General features: G+C 41.1%; 2 protein-coding genes across 4 annotated transcripts in view; one reads left to right on the top strand and one right to left on the bottom strand.

The window, feature by feature from the left end:
* IVNS1ABP (influenza virus NS1A binding protein) overlaps positions 1–7,989 on the bottom strand; it is a 19,927-nt gene extending 11,938 nt beyond the window's left edge. For 2 of the 3 annotated variants that reach the window (XM_032862625.1, XM_032862626.1), the window contains exons 1-3: positions 7,877–7,989; positions 1,073–1,305; positions 197–325 (exon numbers count right to left, since the gene is read on the bottom strand). In XM_032862625.1, coding sequence (XP_032718516.1) covers positions 197–307 — 111 coding nt within the window. In that variant the 5' untranslated portion in view covers positions 308–325; positions 1,073–1,305; positions 7,877–7,989. Of the gene's footprint in view, positions 1–196; positions 326–1,072; positions 1,306–7,876 lie in introns of those variants that run through there. The other variant, XM_032862627.1, reaches the window with a different exon arrangement.
* On the top strand, positions 7,225–27,293 carry LOC116870649 (translation initiation factor IF-2-like). The gene is made up of 4 exons (XM_032862561.1): positions 7,225–7,567; positions 7,631–8,395; positions 15,131–15,187; positions 27,251–27,293. Exons 1-3 carry the CDS (start codon positions 7,225–7,227, stop codon positions 15,136–15,138), a joined length of 1,116 nt encoding a protein of 371 aa, XP_032718452.1. The 3' UTR covers positions 15,139–15,187; positions 27,251–27,293.

The raw sequence follows: 27,293 nt of genomic DNA, 5'->3' as shown, positions 1-27,293 counted from the left end.
ATTATGAGGAATTAAAATCAGAAGTACTGTGGACTATGTATTTCTCTAGCTAATTACCACATCAGATTCTTTATCTAATATTTATAAGTAAATCACTGCTTTTTAAAGTTATTTCATGAAATGCCTACCATGAAAAAGAAATTAAGTAAATCTGCTTAATTTACTGCTTTTAGTAATAAAATATCAATTTTTATACCTGAAGTCGAACATCACAGAACTGGCCACTTTTCCTCAGGGCATTTAATTTGGCAACAGAAGACTCAATAAAATTTTCGTCTTCAAACATTAAATATCCGTTGGGAATCATTTTTCCTTATAAATTTGGCTAAAGGGCAGAAAGAAAGCGGAATTATTACACTTATGAATGAGGAATTTTATAATTATACCTTAAAGAGTAACATGGTACCTTTATTTTCAAAATTCCATCATATCAACACAAAAATGTTATTATACAAAAACACTCTGGAAACACTAGCATTGGATGTCTAAGTTTCTGTACCCCTGTACTCTGGTCCTAAGTCTTTTTGAGCTTTATTATAGCGGTGAGTTATCTCAATGCTTTTGGTCTAGGTTTCCATGCACATTCTTTCTGAGGGGGAAAGAAACATCACCCGAGCTTGGCCCAAACCCATACACTGAGTAACCTAAGAAGCCTGCTGTCATTGCTTGACTCCCAAATGAAAGATATATAAGACAAATGTAAATTCTGTTCCCTTTGCAAGATTCAGATATTAGGGATCACTTATCTCTTAAGAATACATGCTAGAAACTTTAAAAAAAAAGTTATAAGCCTCTTTTAAAAAATGTCCATTCACCTTCACTTGTGAAGAATTGACTAATGGCTATACAAAATCCACCACTAAAAGGCAGTAATAGATTTCAGTTTGAGCTGATTTATTTAAATTCAAAATAGTTTACAGAAAGAAAAAAACCAGAAAAGTGGTTTTTTTCCTACACATGATTACTGACATTCCCTTTAAGAAAATTATGAAAGGCTGTTAGTATACTGGGCATAGTCTTCAGGAAAAACAATGTGTCTTAATGTTGCACTGGGCACTGAATATTCACTTACCTACTGAACTGATGAGAAATGATTTCTGGGAAGTCTTAGATAAATAATCCAAGGACAAAGGAGTATTAAAACTCAGCAACTTCCTCAAGGTATGAAGACAGGTGGTTGAAGTGAAGGCAGAGGTGTCTTAAGCTCTAAATGGTGATTCCAAAACTATCAGGCTTGAAATGATGTAATCAAGTCCTTAAAAGCTATAGACATGAATTTCTTCTGTGATAATCATGCATCATAATCTGTAATAATGACAAATATCAGTTACTCAGGATGATCAAAGACTGTCATTGATCTAAGTGGATTAAATCAAACAAAGTCCTTATCTTTGAGGATTTTTTTTTTAAGATTTTTATTTATATGTTCGACAGAGAGAGACAGTGAGAGAGGGAACACAAACACGGGGAGTGGGAGAGGGAGAAGCAGGCTTCCTACCCAGCAGGGACCCTGATGCAGGGCTCGATCCCAGGACCCCGATCATGACCTGAGCCAAAGGCAGACACTTAACGACTGAGCCCCCATGCGGCCCTCTTGAAGAAATCTTGATGTAAATGGACACAAATACAGAAAATAATGAACACAAATGCAGTTATACATAAACATTTTTCTTTTAACCAGCAACTATTCAGGTTGCAATCAGATTAAACAAACAAACAAACAAACAAACAAAAAACACCTTCCCTGGAAGACAGGAGCTAATATATATCATTTAAATGAGATATTCAAGCCCAAGACTGGAGAACAAATGTAAATACTTGTTAACTCTGAGATTCTTTACTCTTAGATTACAACTAACATACAAACATATGATCTGTCCATTTTCACCAGCCAGCAAGCAACCTTTGGGCATCATTCCCAGACACGTATACAATGTTAACAGTCAAATCGGATACACTGTTCCCAAAATGTGGTCTGCTCTCCCCAGCCTCTGCACCTTTGTTCAAGTTGTTCTCTCTTCTTGGAAGACCGTTAATGCAACCTCTGCCAGATGAAGTCTTACCTCCAAAGAGCTCCTGCCAAATCCCCCTAGTTGAGAGAAGTTTCTCCCTATCTTCTACGTTCTGAACACTGAAAGGCATGTGTAATCTTCCAGCTGGTCTGTTCTGAGCTGGGCTTCTGTGGACCTTCTTATCTTCCTTGATTCAAGGCTCTGGAAGGCAGAACCTCTGTCTTGCTCATCTTTGTATCCATCCCATGTCCCCACTACCAAAACAACTAGCCTAGAAACTTAATCCATTTCCCCCCTCATTTTCACGTGGCATCAATTGCAAGTGTCAAATTCAGATGGCAATTATTTTTTAATCACCTGAACTGCTATGATACCAGTGTCAGTATAACTTAGGAAATGAGAACTAAATACTTTGAAAGATGTGCATACATTTAAAAATGGACATCTTAAAATTACCTGGATTTTCCTTCTACATCTATGAAACCCAGAATTCCAACAATTATGTTCAGTTTAATGAATAATCACTTAACCCAGAACCCACTGAAGGCTGGTCCAGCTCCAACTGAACAAACTGTTAAGTTCAACACATGCATACTCTGTAATGGAGCTGGATCCCACATGCCCTAAGTGGTTTCTCCATAATGTAAGTTCTACTTCAAGGACATCCCGAGTAATTCTGACCTAGGCTGGGGTTGTGGTCAATGCTTTCCCCTGTAACTAAACTGTATTATACTAGTATATAATACTGATTTCCTCTACTCTATAGCTGCATCTAGATTAGTTCAGCTTTTAAGAAATCAGTTCTAACAAATGATTTCCAAGTACCACACAATTCTATGTACACAGAGAGACACACCATCCTAAGGAAACGTTCAGACATTTCAGCCAAGATCTAGCTCAAATTAAGAAAATCTTTGTATATATGATATATACTTGGGGGTGGCCAATCCACAGACATAGCTGGTAACTCTTCACTTCAGTTTCATAAGCTGCTCTCTTTTTTTTTTAAGATTTTATTTATTTATTTGACAGAGATCACAAGTAGGCAGAGAGGCAGGCAGAGGGGGAGGGGGGAAGCAGGGTCCCTGCTGAGCAGAGAGCCCAATGCGGGGCTTGATCCCAGGACGCTGAGATCATGACCTGTGCCGAAGGCAGAGGCTTTAACCCACTGAGCCACCCAGGCACCCTGTCATAAGCTGTTCTTATAAGAAGGGTAAAGAGGGGGGGAATCCCTCCATGCAAATTATGTTGATATCATTAAAATGTGCTTTTTGAAAAACCATAAACTTACGATATGGAGATTTATAAACATTTTAAATATTGACCAGTTTTATTCATTATTCAGTGTTTTTCTGTAAACTAGTCTTGATCTAACCAAGAATAAAAATGACATCTAAGTTCTACCTTAAATTTTGGGGGGGTGGGGAGGAGATGGTTAAAATCACTCAGTCCATTGGAAGAAAAAAAACTGGAAAATTTTGGGAGCAACTCTAGGTATACATCTTTGTACAATATTATTCGTTTGCAATAAAATGAGTTCTTCTCCATTTAGAACTTGGAAGACTTTCCAGTATATCAGGGTCTTAATATGAACCTCATCTCTTTAATGTCTTTAATGATCAGTACAACCCTACTCGATTTTAAGAGCTGGCTCAAGTCCACTTGACATTTTTACTCAATTATTGTCCTCATATGCTGTAGGTCCCTACTAGCACCCCCACCCCCGCCAAGTTGGAGGAGGTCGTATCAGCTCTTGACTACAAAACCATGTCTTTGAAAGATCACAGTCACTTTCACTCAAGTAAGCAATGGGCAAATTGAGTTTCAAAAGATGCTAAAAATTTTAGTACATCTTATTTTGGTTTGTGAGACTCAAACTCAATAACTGGTGGAATAAAAATATGCAGATTTTTTTTTTCCTTGAAAAACCAAACCAAAAGCCCCAACACCCTAGAGTTACATAAAAGTATAAAATTTAAAATTTTCTTTGTTATTTAAAGAATACAAAACCACTAACCTAAAGCGATATATCCACCCTTTGTTTATTGCAGCATTATTTACAAGAGTTAAACTATGGAAGCAGGCCAAGTATCCATCCATAGATGAACGGATAAAGAAAATGTGGCATATATATACATACATACAACGGGATATTACTCAGCCATAAAAGAATGAAATTTTGCCATCTGCAACAACATGGATGGATCTAGAGAGTATCATGCTAAGCAGAATATACCAGAGAAAGACAATACCACATGCTTTCACTCATATGTGAAATTCAAGAACCAAATGAAAAGAAAAAAAGAGACAAACCGAAAAAAAGACTCGTAACTATAGAGGACAAAGAGATGGTTACTAGAGGGGAGGTGGGTAGAGCAATGAGTGAACTAGGTGAAGGGGATTAAGAGTATACTTGTCTTAATGTGCACTCAGTAATATATGGAACTGTTAAATCACAATATTGTACACCTGAAACTAAAAACACTGTATGTTGACTACACGGGAATTAAAATCTAAAAAAAAATTTCTTTGCTACTTAAAATATACAATCGACTAATCCACTTTAAAAATTAAAACTGGGGTCAAATACAATATATTCTGGTAAATACACCTTCATTCCTTAGTATGGCCAGTGCAAGAAAATGGAGACAGAAGACTCATAAATGAGTAATTAAACTGCTTCAGTAACACCCAGAAGTTCACATGTTATGTTACCACAGGCCCCGAAAAGATTAGCTTAACTGAAATACAATTCAACAGGTCCTACCCAAGAGTTGTAAAAAAGGTAGGCACACTATGGCCTGGCCTCCAAATTCTTCTTGGGCCTTCAGTAAGCCCAAGAATAAAATGTTATCAGTTTTAAAAGATAAAATGTTATCATTAAACTTTCAAAGCATCCTTAAAACCTCAAGGCAAGTAACAATGTTATTATTTAAGTTTCAAGGCAATCTTTTGAGGGCAGCCAGCTCACAAAATAGCAATGAACTCTATTTTTAAAGGACAGATTTTTATAATTACAAATGCAATCTTTGTAAAACCAGAAGTTATACATTCCCCGTCACCTTGCAAACTATGGTCTCAAAAGTCAAACTCACTCAATTCTCCATCCTCATTGTTCTGCAATTCTTATATCCCCATTTGTGGCACCAAACATGTGGCGGGGACAATCTGGAACGGGATGCTTATAATACCAATGGAGTTAACTCCATCCCCAGCACCGAACACTTCACAGACCAACCAGAAAGCCAGATATCAAGCAGGGAAAATAGTTCAAACAAAAGAGGAAAGGGGCAGGACATAGAGATTCCAGAAACTGCAGCTATTTCTGCTTCAATGGATTATAGTCTGCAGGATGCAGATGGTAAATAGTGGGGGAGGAAGTAAGAAAGATCAATGCTAAGGTTTAAACAATGCTGGAGAGCAGAAAAGGATTACAGTAAGAACACTCTAGCAGAATTGGGGGGGATGGTCTAGAGGAACATATAAAATATGGAAGCGGGGACATTAAGATATTATATACCCCTGCTTATCCTATTATTTTAGCTTGGATATGTGTGGCATCATTATCAAAATCAGTATCAAAATTAGAATTCCAGAAAGTGTTTAACAGTTATTTGTAGTTTGCTGCAAGCTCAAAGTTAGTTAGAAGAAGAGGAATTTGCTGTGGGACATTGTAATGCTGAGTTTACTTGCTCGGTATCCAGCTTGATACCAAATGTGTTAAAATACTGATCTGATAGGTAGGAAAATACTGATAAGGTTTAGAAATCACTTACAAGGTGGTAATTCAAGTTTACAAGTGAACATAAGCATGTATTTTCTGTGCTTCTAACAAGAACCCAGAGATCACTCCCTTGTTCATAATTTCTCCATTTACACTCTCTAGCCTAAGGTGGGAGGATCTCCAACCTTTTAGAATTCCTCCATGGAGACTGACTATAAAATCATACTGCTGTGTCTCTCTCTGTCACATAAATAAATAAAATCTTTTTAAAAAAGAAAAGTCAATGAAATTATCTTTAGGAGTACTTTATCTTGGTATCAGTAATTAAGACATTTCCCCAATAAAAGAACATTCTACATTAAAAACCACATTTGCAAAACTACATTCAATTGCCATCACAAATATACCTCAACCAAGGAAAAAACCCCACTCCAAAGTAGCCCAAAAGATACCAATTTAAAACTAAAACCAAACCTGGGATCCTCTGGGTTTTTGTTTTTGTTTTTTTTTGCGGGGGGTGGGGGGGGTGAGGGGGGTGGTAGACAAATAGTACAAATTAAGATAAAAGGTATAATATCTATTAACTAACTATATAGATTTCACATATTAGAAAAATTCAGAGGAAAACCATTCCAGGTCTCTTTTAGGTCAGTGTGTTCTAGTCCAGTTTTACCACTAACTACCAAACTACAGACATCTGAGAAGCCTGCCAGCTAGCTTTAAATGATACTATTGTTAATCCAATTCTAAACAGTGTTTGTCTCATCTCCAGATATATAACTGCTCTCCTTAGCGTCCTTAAGAGGAAGATTTCAGCACGATTATGCCTACAACTAACTATTCATCAGTATTTTGTTATCCTAAAATCAACTGCCAATGCCAGAGTTATTAAAGGAAAATACGGATTCTGGTAGTCTGGTCCAAGCTGTACTTGTTCAACTGTTAAGAGTAGTTAAGTACCACGCTTCCAAAGTTGTTACTTATCACTAGACCGAAGACCACGCAAAGTCCTCAAAGACAGTTTGATACGAGAGTATTCTAATCCTCCATCACTGGCAATAGACATTAGGAAACAAAACGACGCTCTTTAGGCCTATGTCTACTTGCTACAGGTTTTGAAACGTCAGCTGTTTCAAATCTACTATGTACTAAGAAACAGTGAATCTATTTGTAAAATATTTGTCGTCCAAGTCTTCTTACATTAAACTCTCAATCTGATATTGCCTGATACTTTCCTACCATCAAGAACTTACAACCAAACGCCGTTTTGCAAGACGCGTGCAAGAATGGAAAAAGAGCAGACCTCTCCGCTGATTTTTTTTTTTTTTTTTTTTTTAAAAAGCAAGGCAAGTGGCGATCGCCTCAGAGTGACTTAAGAGTCGGGTAGCCCCAGGCCTTCCTCCCAGCGCCGCCGGGAGGGCGCCCACTCCCAAGGCTGGAAGGCAAGGCGCCCAGCGCCCGCACACCCCCGGCTGGGATTGGCCGGCCATGCAGTCATTCAGCGCTGACACGTCAGGGCAGCCGCTCCCTCCCTCCTCCCGCCCCCTTCTCCCCGCGCTTGGCAAGAAAAGCGGGCAACGTGGAGCGGGAACAAAGGACCCCGCGGCCCACGGCGATCCGGGACGCGGTGCCACCCCACTCCAGGCCCGAGGCACCGATGCAGCCCGGGGCCGGCTCCCCGCCCACACGCGCCGAGTCCTGCGAGGTCCCAGGGAAGAGAGTCCAGACCTCGTGAGACCCAGACACAGGGAGTCGGTTCCTGACAGCGGGAAAGGAGATTCCCGCGTTCTCCTTCCGGCAGTCATCCCTGCCGCGTGTCGCCCTGACCCAGGCCCCCGAGAATCCCATGGGCAAAAACTCCCGCCCTACTTCCTCTGCCCGAGCTCCCTCTGAGGCGGCCCGCAGCCGCCTCGGCCGCCAACGCGACTCGGCAACCATGGCAGCGCCGGGAGCGCGGGGCCCGCGCGGCGCCAGCTCCTCGCCCCCAGAAAGCGGCAGCAGCGGCTTGGAGCGTCCTCCCCCGGGACCAGGACGCTGCTCCGCGCCTCGCACCGTCTCCCCAGCCGCCCGCGCCATCCCTCTGCTCGGACTCCGGTCGCGCCCTCTCCCTCCTCCACCGTCTGGAACCTGCGCGTATTACCTGGTTCATCTCTGAAGAGATGGAAAAACTCATGTCTGGAGCTTCGATGGGGAGCAGGAGGAAGCGGGCGGGAATCGGCCCAACGGAAAGCGCCTCGAGGCCGCGGAAGGGGGGAGCGGTCGAGCGGGAAGACCAGCGGTCAGCCGCAGAGGCTGCGAGGAGGGGCCGCGCCACCGAGGGTTCGCGGGGACTCGCTCGCTCGCTGGCACTGCCGCGCCGAAGCAGCAGGCGGAGAGACCGTGCAGCTCAGCTCTGCGCGACCGACCTCCACGCGCGTCCCGGAGACACTGCCGCCGCCGCCGCCCCGCTCGTGCCGCACCCCCTCGCACGTCACCACGTGCGCCACCGCCGCCGTCGCCGCCGCCGCCAATGTCTCCCAGCAGCTTCCGGCCCTAATCCGTCAGCGAATCACAAGCGAGCACGAGAAAGCTCTGGCTCGCGGCCCCGCCCACCGCTCGCCCAGCCTCTCCTTCGCCCTCTTGGGTTCCTTCCTGCTCGGCTCAACTAGGTCAAGGCAAGGTGATCTCAGGGAGAGAGAGAGACAGTGTTTGGGGCTCGCCTCCTTTTATTTATCGCGTTGTGGTCTCCTTCCCTAGCCTCGCACCCTCGCACCCTCGCTTCGCCCTTTCGGACTGTGCCGGAACTGGTTTCCTCCTGCCGCCCTCACCTGTTCTGCCTCCCCCTCGAGGCACAATAGCCGGAGATCAGACGTGGGAGATTAGATGTCTCGACGTCAAATTTACATCTAGGCAACTGCCCTAGACTGGAGTTGGCCGCCCTGGACCTTAGAGTCTGCGGTTGGCGTGGGCCCTCACCTTTGTTGGAGGGAGGGGGGCATGGGGCGTGGGGATTGTGAGTGAGAAGAGAGGCACGCTGGGGGAAGGGGTGAAAGGGTTCAGGAACCGAAAAAAAAAAAAAAAAACCCAAAACAACAACAACAAAAAACTATTGGCGCGGTCGGAGAAGGCCTTCTGTTGTATTAGTGTTGCTATAAAAACCTGCTTTTGGCCCCCCGGATTTCTGTTTTGTCTGAGCATGGCTCTCCTTTCGGAGACAGTCCGTTCTTTGCTGGCCTTGACCGTCTTTTGGAAAAAGAAAAAAAAAAAACAAAAAAAAACCTGGAGAATGGGCAGTCCTTATCCTAATCTTCCGGGGCCTTTCAGAACACATGCCAAACTTAGTTATCCACCCTGCCACTTTGCCCCCAAGAGTCAAACCTGTCCCGGGGACAGGAGGTATCCTGGGCTCTGACGGTAACTTCATGTGACTGAGGGCATGCTGGAAAGATTCCTAGATTAAAGGTGAGGGGATTTACAGAGGTGAAGTTGTTTAGAGTTTGGCAGAGGCTTCCAGGCAAACGTCCTGTTAGTTTATCCTGATGTAGGGAGGGCACTTACACGTCATGCGCCCAACTTTGTATTTGACCATTCAAGTTAATTTGTAGACATTTCTAGGAGCCTACCATTCTTTATCATGAAGTATTTATGCTTATGGGAGCAGGAAAAATAAATGTTGGGGCCCTTCATCTGCAATAGAAGCTTTACAACTTTTCTTTCTAAAATCTTGAGGCAAGGCGGCTTGTTTTCTCACCCCTGTTCAATTGTGGGAGGAAACAGGAACTGAGATATCTATTAGTATGACTCTTATATCTTGAGGATAAAAAGACTGCCATTTGCCACTGGGCTCTTGTTTTTGCCTCCTGATAATTAATAACCCACAGCAGTGCTCACTTTTACTGCAAATGAAACTATCAGAGTACATGCCTCTTCAGGTTTTTTTAAAATATCATGGGGTTCATTCTTTCAGTGAGAGAGTATGAATTGCCTGCTTTAGAGAAGCACATGACCGTGTGGCCTGCTGGACACATGGTCCCACTTGCTGTACTCTAAATAGTGCCTTTGTGACCTGAAACAGTCAACCCTTTTCTTAAAGCTACAGTGTGATCAGTCGGTACATTTTTGCCTTGTATGGAATCTCACATTTACATGTTACCTTTTCGGTAGATAATGGCATAATTAATTAGTTCCATTTGTCCTCTAGTCAACTCCAGACTCAAGCCTATCCAAGTACTGTGTAATCTAGAGGAAGACTTGAAAATGGAACACTGGCAATTTCAACCTTATAAAGTTACAAATTATAAGATGTTATTCTTAATATTTAACTTAGGCAAGATATATGTGGAGAGTGCTTAATAAAAATAAAAACTATCAACTTCTGTTTTATGTCAGGCACTGAGAAAGATAAACTGGGAATTGGTGCCCATCTGTAATCTCTCCATTTTTCTTTCTGATCCTGCTTCAAATGTTGTCCCAGTGCTAAACTCTGACTTGTGTTTTATTTATTATATGCGAGTTTGCTAGGTCTCCTCTAACAAAGTACCACAAACTGGATGGCTTAAACAACAGAAATTTATTGTCTCACAGTTCTGGAGGCCAGAAGTATGAGGTCAGGGGGTCTGCAGGGCCATCCTCTGCCTGTGGGAGCTAAGGAAGACTCTGTTCCAGCCCTTTCCCCTGGCTTCTGGTAGTTCTTTGGCTTGCATGTCATTTTCCCTGTGTGCTTATCTCTTGGGTCCAAATTTTCCCTTTTTATAAGGATGCCAGTCATATTGGATTAGTGGCCCATTCTAACTGAGTATGATCTCATCTTAACTAAATCTGCAGTGACTATTTCCAAACAGGATCACATTTTGAGGTATTGAGGGTTAGGACTTTAACATATGAATTTTGGAGGGGACATAATTGAGCACATTAGTTCAGTGTTTCTCAAGTTTGGTTCACTGACCAAAACCACTCGGATGTTCTTATTAGAAATGCAGTCCATAGGCTTCACCCTAACAAGTGATTCCCAAAGGAGGAGAGTGATTTTTGCCCCCAGGGCACATTTAGCAACATCTGGAATAGGCCCAGGGGAAGGATGCTGTGGTATCTAGAGGACCTGGAATGCTGCTCAGCCACCTACAAGGCACAGGGTAGTCCCCACAGCAAGAAAATCATCTCTTAATATATTAATAGGGCCAAGATTTGGAAACCCTACTCTAGAACTGCTAGATCAGAATCTGGGAAAGGGGCCTGGAAATGTACATTTTGATAGGCATCCCAAAAACCTGTATCCATACTAAAGTTTGGAAACCACCACAGATACAAAAGCCTTTTCTAGGCATGTGAACATGAACCATTTTGTTCCAGATATTAGTCACACCCCTTCTTGATTAGCCACGCGAACTATAAGTTAATCTACGTAAATATTATTACTTAGCAATTCACATAGTTTACTCATCTCACCCTAACATCTTTTTTTTTTTTTTTAAGATTTTATTTATTTATTTGACAGAGAGAGAGATCACAAGTAGGCAGAGGGGCAGGCAGAGAGAGAGGAGGAAGCAGGCTCCCCGCCGAGCAGAGAGCCCGATGCGGGGCTCCATCCCAGGACCCCGAGATCATGACCTGAGCCGAAGGCAGAGGCTTAACCCACCGAGCCACCCAGGCGCTCCTTCAACTGGAAACGTGTTTACATTTTAACACTTCTATACCACATTACATTGTTTTGGTCAACTGTCTTCCCATTCTGGATGTCCTTTGCCAAATGAAAAAAACGTTGCAAATTTATGGTTTGACAAGTCAATGCTTTGCCTCCTCTTGTCCACTGATTTCTGTTGTACTCTGAGTGGCCGACTGACTTGTCTATTTCATATATTGCTCTCATCTCTTATAGTCTATGCTTGCTGTCCCCCCCCCTTTTTTTTGTCTCTTTTGGCATTTGAAAATATTTTTGTGGTACATTAGTGGTGGCTTAAGAGCACAAGCAAGAAAATGGTAGTGTCATAAAAGGCACAAGAAACACAGGGGAAAATCCTAAAACTTCATTAAAGTAGGTCTTTGGAAACTATTATGTATTACAGTATATAACAAACAGAGAACTTGCTACCTTTCTAAAAATTGTTTTAAGTATTCCCTTTTAGAATCTTCCATTTTCCTGGTAAGACTTCCATAGAGAGTTTGCCTCAGAACAGATTATATAATCTGATACTTTGATCCTGCATTAGCCTCGCTCTTATATTATCTAAGCCAACTGTTTTACTAATGACCTTTTGTTGGTTTTCTAAAGTCATCACTGATAAAATTTTAAGAACTCTAGCCCCCTCTTCCAGTAACCAAAACCCCTAATAGTTTCTTTCTCTTTAACGATTCCTTAGGAATTAAAACTTCTCATATCAGGGGCGCCTGGGTGGCTCAGTGGTTAAAGCCGCTGCCTTCGGCTCAGGTCATGATCCCGGGGTCCTGGGATCGAGCCCCGCATCGGGCTCTCTGCTCAGCGGGGAGCCTGCTTCCCTTCCTCTCTCTCTCTGCCTGCCTCTCTGCCTACTTGTGATCTCTCTCTGTCAAATAAATAAATAAAAATCTTTAAAAAAAAAAAAACTTCTCATATCATTCAGACGTTCTTCTAGTGACATTATATGACCTTCAAGCCTGCTACCTTCTTAGACTATGCGGCCAACAACTGTATATTCAGCACTTGAATTCTAATGTGTAACCTAAGCTTTACTAAGCCTTCATCCAGAACACCTTTTGTTTAAAAAAAAATTAATTGTTGAAAATAAGCAACGCATGGAATAAGCAGCTGAGTTGTTTTTTTTTTTTTAATGTTAGGTTAGTCACCATACTAAGCTGCGTTTTTAATGTCAACGTTATAATCAAATGTATAAACAAAACTGTGGTAACTTCAGTGCAAATCTATACAGTTCAATCCAGGAGAGATCTTTTATTGTGTTCACATCCAGAACTTGATCCCTAAGTGGATGGAAGTTACACACTGTAGTTCAGTTGGACTACCAGCCAACTGTTGCCTAGTGTAAACTGATCACCTGATAAATGAAGTCTTTAGAGAACGAAACAGAAAAGATAGAGCAGTGGGGTTGTAACATCGGTTCTCCTTTTTCTGTAATGTGTCCTGCTCTTTGGAGGAGACTGGAATGAAGGACAATGAGATAATACTGAAATTTTACAAGAGTCTAATGAATTAGGCTTTCTAAACTACTGAAGACAGAAAGTCATAACTTGTTATCTAAGGGTTCCCCCACCCTTGATAGTGATCCCTCAAGGCTATGGTCTTCCTAAATTGGTACCCTCAGGAACAGAATTGTGAAGTAAGAGGTTTTCTGTCCCAGTCGTCTCTTCTCTAACGTCTTACTAGAGAGAAAAATGTGAAAGGAAATCTAGTGGCAGTGTGTTCCCCCAATACCCTTAAGGATGACAAGGCCTGAGACACACTTCTCTTCCTTATGTACTTGTCTCTTCTCAATACCTTGCTCCAATCTATATCTTTCAGGACCCAGTTAGCACCTTGCTACTTCCAAGAAGTGGACTAGTGTTATGGGAAGAGTGCAGGACTGGCAGGTCTAGGCCCATATCTTGTCTCTGTTCCTTAAATATTTAAGGAAAATCTCTTGTCTTAATGATTGTGTTTTCTAATCCTTAAAACAGGAACAATAATATCTGTTTCACAGAATTATATACTTGGCGCATGGTGGGTGATAAGTAAATATGTATATATAAATTTATTTAAATACCTCCCCCAGTTACTCCAGAATACATAATTTTTCTTCTGTCTTCCTGAGCCTGAGCACATCACTTGTTAACACTCACTTAATTCGCCACAGGATACATTTATACTTGCAGATCTAAGAGATGAGTGAATTGAATATTTGAATTCATAACAGCAACTCAGGCTCTTAAGTCAGTTGTTCCTCTGCCCTCAGGCATCTTTGAAGTGTTGGAAGAATGAATGTCAGAATCACATGTACCTTTTATGGCTCTTTCTGTCAAATGGATGTTTCCAAATAATGAAGGTAAGTAATGGAAGGCAAGGCTGTGATGGAGTAGAAAAATTAAAAAAGGAGTGGTAATTGAGGCATATCCCATAGCAGAGGGAATAAAGTTACTTCAAATGACTTAGAACAAGGACATTAGATCTCCTTACCTAATATCCCTTCCCCTTCTCAAAGAGGTCTCAAATATGCTGAAGGGGATGTAGGATTGTCAACTCTACTTCTTCATCTTGATTTCTTGTGGTCCAGATTCAAAGTATGCTCTATTCCATTAGTTGTGGGAACCTGAAAATCCATATTGTTGTGAGGAGAGGGTAATCTATTCCACTTTGTGCTCTGTGAGGATAAGGACTGTGGTTCATTTTTTTTTTAATCTGATCATAGCACCTAACCTAGTATTTTTGTGAATGATTTTTGTCTTCTAAAAATATCTATTGAACTTTTGGAAATTGTTTTCTTTGTGTCAGTTAAATAGGAAATTCTGCTTTTTTTTCTCTGCAAAGTACTAACATTTTCTTTGCTATTAAGGGGATTCTGTCAATTTATAAGCCTCTTTCTTCAATAACTTATTATAGTGTTGTAAGTAAATGATTTAAAGCCTGCCAAATCATGAAAATTTTATTGCTTTTACTCTATCTAGAATGAATTTATGGATATTCAATTTGCATAGTAACCATAAATGAAAGAGAAAAATCCTTTAGTTATATGCATTTTTTAAAGGTACCACATTGCCTACTGAGAAATAAGCTTCATTAACTGGACTCAGTGTCACTATTTGGAAATTTCTGGTTAATCTTTTAGTGTTGCATAAATTCTTATTCATTCCATTAAGTTTATGAAATGTGATGGGCTCTCTCACCCAAAGGGATAGTAATATAGACATACCTTATAATTAGCCTGAACTTCTTTGAGGGTCTACATCAAGGAAACAAGTTAAATATAGATTTAAAAAATTTTCAAAGACACTGCAGAATCATGATCATTTCTTTACTGTGTTATTTTTTTCTTAAAGATTTTATTTATTTATTAAAGAGAGAGAGAGAGAGAGAAAGAACATAAGCGGAGGGGAGGGGCAGAGGGAGAGAGAGAGGGAGAAGCAGACTCCCAACTGAGTGGGGAGCCCAGGACCCTGAGATCATGACCTGAGCCGAAGGTAGATGCTTAACTGACTGAGACATCCTACCATGTTATTCTTGAAGCGGTATAAAGAATTAAACCCAAGTTACTGAAAGCTTGAGTACTTTAATGAATTGACAAGCTGTTTAGAATATATGTACAGTAACAGTATACTCCTTTTCCTGTGTTGCTTCTATGTGGAAAAGTGATACTATGTAGCTGTTTCTCCGATTTTACATACAATTATTTTCTGCCATAACAAAATGAATCCTCTTTTGTTTATTTGTTTGTTATTTCTCTGCATGTCCTAGAAAATTAAGAGAAGCCTGTGAACTGAATCATCACAGCGGGGATCAAGATTCTTCATGGTATGTGTCTGTGCCGGGATACAATATCTGGACCTAGCAAATCTCATCTTTCACGTTCCTCTTCAGCCACACTGAATCCCTCCTGTCCTTAATGTACCATGCCCTTTGGACTTGCCCTTTGCACTGATTGAAGCACCCTTCGCTTGGTTAATTTCTGCTCATTTTCTAGGCCTCAGTGCAGAACTTGCTTGCTCCAGGCAACATTCCCTCACTGGCCAAAGCTAGATGGGCTGTCCCCATCTATGAACTTGCCTAGCGCTCCAGCATATCTGTTCTCTCCGTAGCGTTAATCACACGGTAATGAAAATCCCACTTGTCTGTGCCCCTTCTGTGTGCTCCATTCTTGTTCATCTTCACAACTGCAGTGCCCACCCTGGGCCAGGCACGTAGAGATCTTCAACACATCTCTACAAAGGCAGTGGGGACCAGAGAGTGCATCATTACTATTGCCATAAGCTTTGAAGACATATTGATGTAAAAAAGGGACTTTTGGCTGAATTTTTGTAGTGCGACGATCAGTTTGTTTTAGCTTTCACATTCTAACCTAAAGTAATATGCCATGTTCACGGAGTGGTCAAGAGAGTATCACGCAGGTACTTCTCTGTCACTTTTCAGAAAAATGTACCGGGGGGGCACTGCAAGCATTTCATGTGACCCTATTTATGTACGTGGGGTGGCCCACATGTCAGTGCTTGTTACCAAACAGCAAATCAAGCACACGGATCCTTAACAGATAGAATCATCCCATTTTCTGGAAGATAATGTATCTACTATTTTGATATCAGTCAAGAGAGGTGTCATTCTAAGGTTGCACATGTGTAAAACCTTTCCTACTCTGCAGAGCCTGTTTCTGTGTGTCTTAAGCTCCTGTATTACATCATGAGCTTCCTGCATGTCTTCTTTAGGCTTCAACAACCACAGCATCCAGCATGATATCTAGCACATTGCAGGGGCTCTGAGAACAATGAGCGAATTACAGAAGAATGACTTTGAGTGCTATAGGGGCATAGGGTCACTTCACATGTATTTAATTCATTCCTCATAGCAGCTTTAAGAGGTATTATCATCCTTGTCTTATGGAGAAGGAAATGGGAATTTTGAGATGCTGGAAACTTACCCAAAGTCATGTTATGTGAATGTTGGGGGCAGGAGTTCAGTCCAGGGGAGTCTCATCTGAAGCCCACCCCTGTTCCATCACCACACTCTGCCTTTCCTTCTATGTTTCCTGACTCAAATTATTAATAATTTCCATAGGAGGCAGATGAATCATCAGGCACAGCCAATTCATTGGTGGAGGGCTGGACAGGGAAGACGTTGATAGGTTATATAACTGAACTTTTGTCTTTGGAACTAGTGGAATTAGCTATTAAAGATCAGAAGCACAATATAACCAGTAAATAGAGCTGTGAACACACTAACCTAACGGGCAGACATAAGGAAGGGAGTAACTGTTCTTGATAAAAAGCATCCAATCTAACTTCACCCACAGGTCTTTAAGAGAAACTAGATGAGGCAGAAATGGCTAGTTGACTATGTCTTCCTCCATTCTGCTTTTCTTCCTTAGAAACACAATACTAAAGGTCACAGTTCCTAACCTTCATTGCAGCTAGTTTTGGTAAACTGAATTGTGTGGGGACTTCATGGGAGTATCCTTCAAAGGAAAGAGGAGTCCTCTTCTTTCTTTTTTCTGCCTGGCTGGGAGGCAGATGTGATGGGTTGAAATCAAGTAGCCATTGTGAATCAGGAGGTGATAGGCCCTGGACTGACCAAAGCAGTGCCATAGGAAGAAACTAGCTTCTGCTGACCTTGGAGATGCCATTTCTGCTCTGGACTGCCAAATTCTGGATTTCTTCTCTATGAAAGGGTAACAAACTGTCATCTTGTTTAAGCCCAAAATGGGAGTGGAAATAGCCAATTTAGTGATTTCCGTCCTTTAAAAAAGTGTCACTTCTGTGTGTTACTCTGTTTCTGTTCAATTTATTTCATCGTACAATCCTGCAGCTGTTTCTACTTCCTGGACCCTACACTGCACATTAAAACTAGCAAGCAGCAAATATCATTTCTGTGTCATAGGCTGTTTGGGTATTGATCCTTTCTAACTAGTTCACAGTGAGACCTTTGTTGGTGACTGTAATTAAAGGTCAGGAAGCCACATGTAAACCCTCAAATAATCTCAGGTTTTGAATTATACTACTTAGGAAGTTAAGTCCTCCTTCAGCTTTCCTTGATCTGACCATTACCTAGTGCCACATCATTTTCCCCCCAAATAGCATATTATACTACTCCATACTTAGCGAATGTGTACTGGGTTTGCATAATAGTGTGTAAAACATTGTGTTGTATATGGTGAATTCACAGATGGATTGTAAGGGTTTTGATTCTTTTAGAAACGAATCAGTTTATTGAATAAAGTAAACTCTGTGAGGTACACATAGGGAACGGCTTTATTTTTCCCTAACCCTCAAACACGCACTTACCTACTCATTCCTGCCCTGGAGATAACCCTTCATATAGATCTCATGGCTTTCCAGCCACTTTAATACCTGAAAAGTAAGGCTTACCTTCAGGTATTAAAAGACAAGTACGGTTCAGTCTAAATCCAAACCCAATGCCTAGTTTTCTAATCTAATTACATCTAATCTCACATACAGTTCAAAGTTTCCCTGACCTCCTCCAGCCCCCAGTCCAGGCCTGAGCAAAAGCTCAGGCAGTACATTATGCAGGGTGTGGTGTGTGGTCTTGCACACTCTTCCATTACTCTCCACCCATTGTAGTAAACGCAACGCCATTCTAACCTCCACCCTTTATCCCTTCGACATTCCCTCTTGCTCACTTTTCTCCAGTCCCGTTGGCTTCTTTCCTCTCCAGAAACTACTAAACATGTTCTTGCTAAGGACCTTTGGGTATTCTGTTCTCTCTGCATGGCTTTTTCCCTCACTTTTAGGCCTTGGCCCCAGTGTCCTTTTATCAGTGAGGTCTTCCCTGATCACTCCATCTCAAGCAACACACAGCCACACCCACCACTTACTCTACTTTATTTTTCTCATCTCATCATCTGATAAGTTGTCTGCTAAGAAGCAAGGCGCCTGTCTCCCCTTCTGCAGATTCCTTCCATCTTTTATGGGGGAGGTTGGGAGGTAACATACCTTTCTCTGGGAGGAGAAATATGTGAGGAGAGAAGGAAAAAGAGATGAAACACTCTCTACTCCTTTGAATTCCTGCTCTCCTTGACCTTCTTCCCATGATCTTTCACAATTTGGCCATGTCCTATAAACGCTGGAAGTGAGGGCTTCACAGATACTGGACTGATTGTTCTGTTTTTTAAGATTTGTTTATTTATTTATTTATTTGAGAGAGAGAGTGTGTTGGGGGAGGGGTCAAGGGAGAGGGAGAGAGAATCCCAAGCAGACTCCCCACTGAGTGCAGAGCCCATGCAAAACTCAGTCCTGTGACCCAAGCGTACATGACCTGAGCTGAAATCTAGTTGAACACTCAACTGACTGAGCCACCCAGTGGCTGATTTGTTTTCTTTCATTAAGACTGGCCTGTATGTTTTAGGCACTCTCTTTAGAATGGGGCTGGGGGGTGGTGGTGGAATTGTCTCATTATTCTCAGCTTTGGGACTTCAGCTATAATATAGAGGCAACACGCTGAGTAGATAAGAACCTTCTCACAAACTGGTGTGCTCTGTTTCAAAAAGAACATTTGAATTTGAGGTAATCATATGATATGAGCAGATGGCTCCATGAATTCAAGATGTCCAAATTTTAGGAAACAGGAACCTAGACATTTACATAGCTCAAAAGCAATATAAAATTGGTTATGCCTTATTAGGATAGAAAGCTACTGGTTCTGGCTGTGTAGCATTCACTCTTTTTTCTGCCTGGACCAGCATCCTTTGGCTGCAGTAAATGTTCATGAATGGGTGTGTGACCAAATTTGTGCAATTAGAACAAGTACTTGGGTATTGGCTGGATAGGAATGGAAGATATATGCCTAGTGCTGTTCCAGCTGTCACAGGGAGAGAACTTGCCTCAGAGTGAAGGCAATAAACAGGAAAGTGGATGTGAGAGATGGAAAGGGACCAAAGTGCAATGATGTTGCACAGGATCCAGCCATGCCTGAAGTCAATGCCTACACTTTTTGTATGAGTCAGTTAATCCACCCCCATCCCCCCACCCATAAGCCAAGTGATTTGGCTTTTCAACACTTACAGCCCAATAGGGCTGGTTGTTATGCCATTTATCGACTTAATTCTTTGCCTGTGCATTGTCATCAGAACTGGTATGTCCCTTGCATATTTTCTCAAGATGTACTTTTTCCAGAGAGTGATGATAATTAAAAGGACCTATTATTGTCCTGCTCTGGGATTCTTCTGGCCATGGGACACATGAGAAGAACTACTATTAGTAATGATTTTGAGAAATACACTTATGTTTTATTTGGATGCGTAGTTTGTGATTCTGAATTTTACTGTTTTATGTATGGCTGATGAAATTTTCTTATTCATTTCCCATAATAATTTAACAAGGAAGGCTTATATTAATTTTATTAATCATTTTTATTAATCTTTAGAGAAACTATCTAAATATCTTTAGGTTACTAATCTTTCATGTTCCAGTATAAAGTATATAATTAACCCTGAATTACCAAAACTTTTTAAGTAAACTAAAATTCTTTAACATGCAAAGAATTGTATTCTCCCTAGTGCCTGAGACATTCTTCTAATAAAGAGATTTAAAAGGAAATATAATCCAGTCAAAGTGGTTTACATCTTTGAGAACTCATTGCAATGTAATTGTTGGGAGAATTAATTTTTTGGACAAAATCAGAAATTATTCATATTACTGTGATTTTACACACACACTAAAGTTTTTTTTTATTTTTATTTTACTTATTTATTTGAGAGAGAGAGAGAGAGAGAGAGAGCACGAACAGGGGAAGGGGCAGAGGGAGAAGCAGGCTCCCCACTGAGCAGGAAGCCTGATATGGGTGGGGCTCAATCCCAGGACCCTGGGATCATAACCTGAGTTGAAGGCAGATGCTCAACCAACTGAGCCACCTGGGATCCCCAAGTCTGCCAATATTAAATAATAACCAAGCAATGATTAGTTTTCAGGGTCCTTATTTTAAGGATGAAGAAGTCAGGTAAAATATGAACACATATGTTGGCCTTAAACACAAGTCAAACTAGAATCCTGAGGGTCAACTTAGTAGACAATCTGGGAAACCATAGCTCTACTCATTTCAAAGAAATAAAATAGGGAATAAATAATCCGTTCCTTACCTCCCCACCTGAAATTATTTCCTAATGCGACTCAAAACTCAGAATGGGAGTTACAATTCTAATGTGTGAAACACAGAGATGGAACTTTTGAGCCATCTAAAGAACATTACCACTAGGAATGTGACATTAGGTAGCCCGAGATAAAATTTGGGGTGTTCAAAGAAACTTCTCGAGAATAGTTAGATTTTCTAGTGATTTAATTTAATCCTGCTATTGCAAATGGATTTCAATTTAGATGTCAAGACCAGTTAGTTGATGGTGTTGTTCGCAGTGTTGGGCTGTGAAGAATCATGACCAAGTCTCAGTGTAGTGGAATAAGTGCGACAATTGATGAATGATATCTCCCTTGTACGGGGAGAGAGAGAGTGAAGCTCCCCATCCTTGTGGTTACCGTCCCCCTTTTAAGTTATATTTGGAGGTATGTGAAGTCACATAGGGAGCTGGTGACCTGGATTGGATCAGAAACAACTATTTGGGAAGTATAGTTTCTTGAAAAATGATTCACGGGGCACCTGGGTGGCTCAGTCAGTTAAGCGTCTGCCTTCAGCTCAGGTCATGATCCTGGGGTCCTGGGATTGAGCCCCATGCTCAGGGAGCCTGCTTTTCTCTCTCCTTCCCTCTCATGCTCTCTCTCAATATCTCTGTCTCTCTCTCAAATAAGTAAATAAAATATTTTAAAAATGATCAGAAGACCTTGTCAAATCACCCAGTGTATATAACTATATCGGTCTAAAAGGGAACCATATTACACTGATTTGGGTTAGAAATGTGAGCTTTTCAGAAATATGGTACAACACCCAACCCCATAGACGGAGATCCTTGACAAAGAAATCTACAAATCTCTTTTAACACACAAAGTATAAGTCTTCAAATTTAGTAAAGTATGAGAATTTCTGTGGGGAGACTACATAGTTGATCTTTTCTGAGTACATCAAATTCATGTTCATTATCTGTTTTGCCACTTGGCACTGTAAATCTTTTTTTTTTTTTTTTAAGATTTTATTTATTTATTTGCCAGAGATAGAGAGGGAGAGCACAAACGGGGAGATCAGCAGGCAGAGGCAGAAGCAGGCTCCCTGTTGAGCAAGGACCCTGGGATCATGACCTGAGCCAAAGGCAGACACTTAACCAACTGAGCCACCCATGTGTCCCTGGCACTGTAAATCTTTAGTGGAATTCTAAATATAAAGAGGAAGGAAGTTTCTTTCCTTTAGCAAATGGGGTCTCTGTTGTTTACAGGGATCCCAAAGTCCCTCCGATGGGTGACACGGTCAAACTGAGGGAGACTTCACGGAGAATGGAGAAGGAAAGTGCTGTGTCCTTGCTGATCGTGCTGTATCCAAACAAATCCCAGTGCCCGTCTCTCGGTGGGGCTCATTCTGTTGGTTGGATACACTGCCACCCAATATGGGTGACGCACCTGGTGAGTCAGGACAGTGACAACTTCTTACCCAGCTTCCTGGCCAAACTCAAGCCAATTTTGTTTCTTAGCCAAATGACATAAAAAACAACTTGAGGAAAATACAAAGTTATGTCTTTCCAAGACAGTTGGTTTCCAGTAGTGTCTGGTCTGTGGCTAAAATTCTAGACTTGAAATTAGAAGAACTCAGAATCTTGGACAATTCAGCTTCCTTGAGTGCCTTAGTTTTGTCTTATTTTTAATTGGGAAGAGGGGCAGGCTAGGTAGAGACAGTAAAGGAAGGGATTTCATATTTAATGACTTCTAGACGCTTGATTTAGAGTTCCCTGCTCTCCCCAGACCACACCCACGGCTCCCAAGAAAGACAATGAGATGCTCATCCTGCAGATTGGAGGAAATACAGGGTCTCCTGATCCCTCCCACCTGCTGCAGGATGTCTCCAAGGTTTGTCACACAAGCGATTTGACCTGTGGTCTCCCTGGCTACCTCATGGTTTCAGATATTTCTGTGGCCTTATGGCTCTTGAGATGGGCAGGGTTGTGAAGATAGTACCTCACTCCTCACTTGCGTTGTAATGTGTCTTCCAACAGTGCCTCCTTGAGCAGTTTCCCACATGTGTCTGGGTAATGTGGCCCCACGTTATTATTTACCAGCACTACTGTAGGTGTCTTTTCCCTGGGAATGGGCAGAAGTTCTTGAGGATTGGGCTGAGAATAATCCAACTCATTCAAAATCACCTTTTCCTCTAGAAGGCCTGTGCTTGTCGCTTTATCGTGCATATAAGCCAGCATAGACCTTCCCTCACTGGGTTAAGTTCTTTACACCAGTGGTCTTCGAAATTCTGTAAAACTCTGTGTCTTTGTGCATTTGCAAGTTTGCACCTGAGCATGTACAAATAATATATTTTACATTGTTATCATTATGCTTTAAAATCTTTTCCTCAAAATCTCAGACTTGTTGATTTCCCTTATTCAGATCAGACATTGTTTATAAAGTGAGAGAGCAATTTAGTTTTTTCTCCACATTCTCACCAACACTTGTTGTTTCTTGTATTTTTTATTTTAACCATTCTGACAGGTATTAGGTGATAGGTCATTGTGGTTTTGATTTACATTTCCCTGATGATGAGTGACGTTGAGCATCTTTTCATGTGTCAGCCATCTGTATGTTTTCTTCGGACAAATGTCTGTTCATGTCTACTTCCCATTTTTTAATTGGATTATTGATTTTTTTGGTGTTGAGTTGCATGAGTTCTTTATGTATTTTGGATATTAACTCTTTACTGGATATGTCATTTGCAAATATCCTCTCCCACTCAGTACGTTGTTTATTCTGTTTTGTTGATTATTTGTTTGTCTTCTGTGCAGAAGTTTTTTATTTTGATGTAGTCCCAATTGTTTATTTTTGCTTCTGTTTTCCTTGCTTCAGGAGATTTATCTAGAAAAATGTTGCTAGAGTCAATGTCAGAGAAATTACTGCCTGTGTTCTTTTCTAGGGTTTTTATGGTTCCAGGTCTCATGCGTGGGTCCTTAATGCATTTTGAGTTTATTTCTGTGTATGGTAAGAAGGTGGTCCAGTTTCATTCTCTCACAGATAAACTTAGTTCAGTTTTCCCAACACCATTTGTTGAAAAGACTGTTTTCCCCATTGCCTATTCTTGAGTGCCTGGCAATTTACTGGTCTCAGTAGACAATTATTGATTGAATGAAAGAAATAAAGTGTCTGCCTTTGGTTACTGAGTTGCTTTTGACAAGTTTAAAAATGCAAACTTTGAGTAGGTTCAGCATCCCTCTGAACATAATGGTTGGCATTGTGGACTCTTCATCTTGCCTGCTTTTTTTTTTTTTTTTAAGATTTTATTTATTTATTTGACGGATAGAGATCACAAGTAGGCAGAGAGGCACACAGAGAGAGAGAGAGGAGGAAGCAGGCTCCCTGCTGAGCAGAGAGCCCGATGCGGGACTCGATCGCAGCACCCTGAGATCATGACCCGAGCCGAAGGCAGAGGCTTTAACCCACTGAGCCACCCAGGCACCCCAATCTTGCCCGCTTTTTGCAAACCACATTGGCAAACAACGCACAGACTAGGATTCCTGCCCTCACTGAAGTTACATTAGAATCTGGGTGTTGAGGGGCACCTGGGTGGCTCAGTGCGTTAAGCATCTGCCTCTTGATTTCAGCTCAGGTCATGATCTTAGGGTTGAGAGATTGAGCCCTGAGTCGGGCTCCATGCTTAGTGGATAGTCAGCTTGGGATTTTCTCTTTCCCTCTTCCTCTGCCCCTACTCCTGCTCTCTCTCACTCTGTCTCTCTTAAATAATCTTTTTTTTTTTTTTTTAAAGAACCTCAGTGCTGAAATGTATATGGTTAAGTGGCAGATGTCACTCATGTTTCTCTAGTTATATTTCTTTTACACACCTCCTTACAGGTTTTTCAGAATGCCTCTGCAATTGTAGGTATATATGATTATGGAAGCTGGGCCTGCAAAAAACCAAGCAGCTATCGGTGTGGTCTCTGTCAATGTACTTTGAGAACATGTATGTGTGTATATAATTGCTTGCTCCTTTTCTTCCATGGAGCCCTTTGGAGACAGAGCTCAGGGACAATAGGATCTTCAGTGTTTGCTGATAGATCAAGGCCAAGGAATTCAGTTTATAGTGTATAGTGTGTGAAACCTCAGGATGGTAGGAGCACAGCTGCCTGACAGAAGAAAATATTATGTAATTTGAAATAGTTTTGACATGTTGGATTTATATTTATGTCATTTTTCATTGGCTTTTTAAAAAGCCAGATCACTCGAACCATTTCAATATATTGAAAATGTGTATAGTTAAAAAAAATAATTTCTTTCCTGAAGGAAAGCTGTATCTACAATAGTAGCCTTTCAGTTTTTGGTTTTGTGTCAAATTCGACACTATCAACAAGTTCTATGCAAGTGAAAATGCAGACAGAACTTTACTCCCAGCTGTTTATCCCTAAAGATAAGTCTCTTTAGGACAGCACAACTAGGTGTTAGCTCTTAGCTTCCTCTTTAGGGCTGTGTGCTGCTCTGTGAGATCCTGGAGCTAGCCCCTAGCTGAGCCGCAGCGACAGTGGGGAGCATCAGAAACCTGAGCCACGAGCCACGCAGGTACATATCCTGAGCCCAATTGAGGAGGATCTCTGCAGGACATCATTGTGCTTATAATTAATTCAGTGGTTAATGATTCAGTTTTACATTTCAAATTTGCATTTATACCAGTCAAGCAAAAAATCCTCGTGAAACACTAACTTTAGGGCTCCTCACCTCTTTGCCTGGGTTGTTGTCATTGGGTCCTGACTGGTATGTCCACTTCTGTTTTCAGGGAACTTGAACAGTGATTAGAATCACCAGATAAAATACAGAAGATCCTGTTAAATGTGAATTCCAGAGAAGCAAAATGATTTTTTTTTTTTTTTTGTAACTGTTGTTTCCCAAAAGATGTAGTATATTTTGTCCCCAGATATCGTATGGGATCACTATAAGGTATGATGGCATTACTTTTAACAATTTTTTTAAAAGATTTTATTTATTTATTTGACAGAGAGATCACAAGTAGGCAGAGAGGCAGGCAGAGAGAGAGAGAGAGAGAGAGAGAGGGAAGCAGGCTCTCTGCTTGATCCCAAGACCCTGGGATCATGACCTGAGCTGAAGGCAGAGGCTTAACCCACTGAACCACCCAGGTGTCCCTAAATTCATTATTTAAATTGGGTTTGATAACAGTGGAGAGAAAATAAGGTTTGCCACTTTAAGAAAAGTTACATTTGTATTCATAATGTTCCTAACGGGGTCATTACTGTTTTGTACACAATCCTTAAAAGAGGAACTCTTAGTACAATGTATTTTCTTCTTTGCTGGAACAAATGTTAACCTCATACTGTTTGCAAACACTAAAATACTGGATGAGCATTTTATGTGGGAACATGGTGGTAAAAGAAGTTTGCTGGCTTCAAAGTAGTGGCACCTGACATCACAACCAAATGCAGTGTAGGTCCACAGTTCTTTGCTCAAAACCTTTAGGACAGGCTGGTTTCAGGATTCGTGTCCCACCCCCAACCCCTCCCTCCTCACCCCCCCACAGGTTTCAGAAGGTAGAATGTACTCATTCATTACATACACACCAGGCTTTGGGGCAGGGCCCCACACTCCACCATGTGAACACATCTGCAGAGAAAAGTACAGTTGACTCTAGAACAACATGGGTTTGAACTACATGGGTCCATGTATATGTAGATTTTTTTTTTTTTTGATAATTACAGTCCAGTACCATAAATGTATTTTCTCTACCTTATGATTTTTCTTAATAACATTTTCTTTTCTTCAGTTTGATTAATTGTAAAAATACAGTATATAATGCATGTGACATACAAAATGTGTTAATCGACTATTTATGTTATTGGAAAGGCTAAATCAGCAGTAGGCTATTAGTAGTTAAATTTGGGGGTGGGGGGTCAAAAGTTTACATGGAGTTTTCACTGTGCAGGGATTGGCATTCCTAACCCTCATTGGTCTAGGTCAGCTACAGGCCTAGTCACACTTGGTAGGGTAAAGACAACAAATCTACATCCATTCCATTCGAGTTATTCCACAGAAGTGAGCTTTGATGCCAAAGGCTTGGAAAAAACTTGGTTTTCAGAACTTTCAAGTTGTTCTTCTGGCTTAGGGGTATTATTTGTTGTTGCTGGTGGTAACACTGTACACTTCATGGCCAGAGGGCTGTTGGCCGGAGGGCTGTTGGCCGCAGGAAAGGTTCTGTTCCTTCTCAGTTGCAATGCCAGTGTTAGAACAAATGACACATGATTCTGATCAAATGACAATTCAGGGTCATCCAATAAACCAATTATCTAATAGTGAACGATTTCGTCTATAATAATTCAAGCAAAAATACAGAGGAGGGAAAATATCCTTTTCTATTCAATGTTCCAGAACCATGACTAGAAGAATGTGGTCACATCATTAGTTATGCAAAACCAAGATTTTGATCCTATTGCCTCTAGAGTTTGAAATCTTTTAAGTTCTCAAAGGTCAGTGTTTAGGCTCTATAGCAGGGGTCAGCAAACTTTTTCCATATAGAGACAGATAGTAATATTTTACTTATCTTCTCTGTATGTGTGCATATTTTCAGTGCCTCCTCTTCTCCACCACTTCATTCTTTGCCCAGAGAAGACTGCCTGACCTTGAAGCCATCAACATGTTTGGATAAAACTGTCAGAAGAAAATCCTGTTGGCATTTGTCATTTGGATTTATTAAGTGTTTTGGAGGAGTTAGCCTTGATCACATAACCAGTCTTCTCACTCCAGTAGATAGACAATAACCACATTTTTTTCTGGCTCCTAGGAAAACAGCTTCTCAATGAAAAGCCATTCCTTGGAAGAGATTC

This window comes from Lontra canadensis, unplaced genomic scaffold (genome assembly GCF_010015895.1).
Source record: "Lontra canadensis isolate GAN:19392208 unplaced genomic scaffold, GSC_riverotter_1.0 scaffold24, whole genome shotgun sequence".
Taxonomy (NCBI): domain Eukaryota; kingdom Metazoa; phylum Chordata; class Mammalia; order Carnivora; family Mustelidae; genus Lontra; species Lontra canadensis.
This window is presented reverse-complemented; position numbering and strand designations above follow the sequence as displayed.

Bases quoted from the DNA above. Each gene is read 5' to 3' on its own strand.
- LOC116870649 (XM_032862561.1), top strand. From the start codon at position 7,225: ATGCAGTCATTCAGCGCTGACACGTCAGGGCAGCCGCTCCCTCCCTCC. The intron at 7,568-7,630 runs GCCCCCGAGAAT...GCTCCCTCTGAG, and splicing joins CGCGTGTCGCCCTGACCCAG to GCGGCCCGCAGCCGCCTCGG.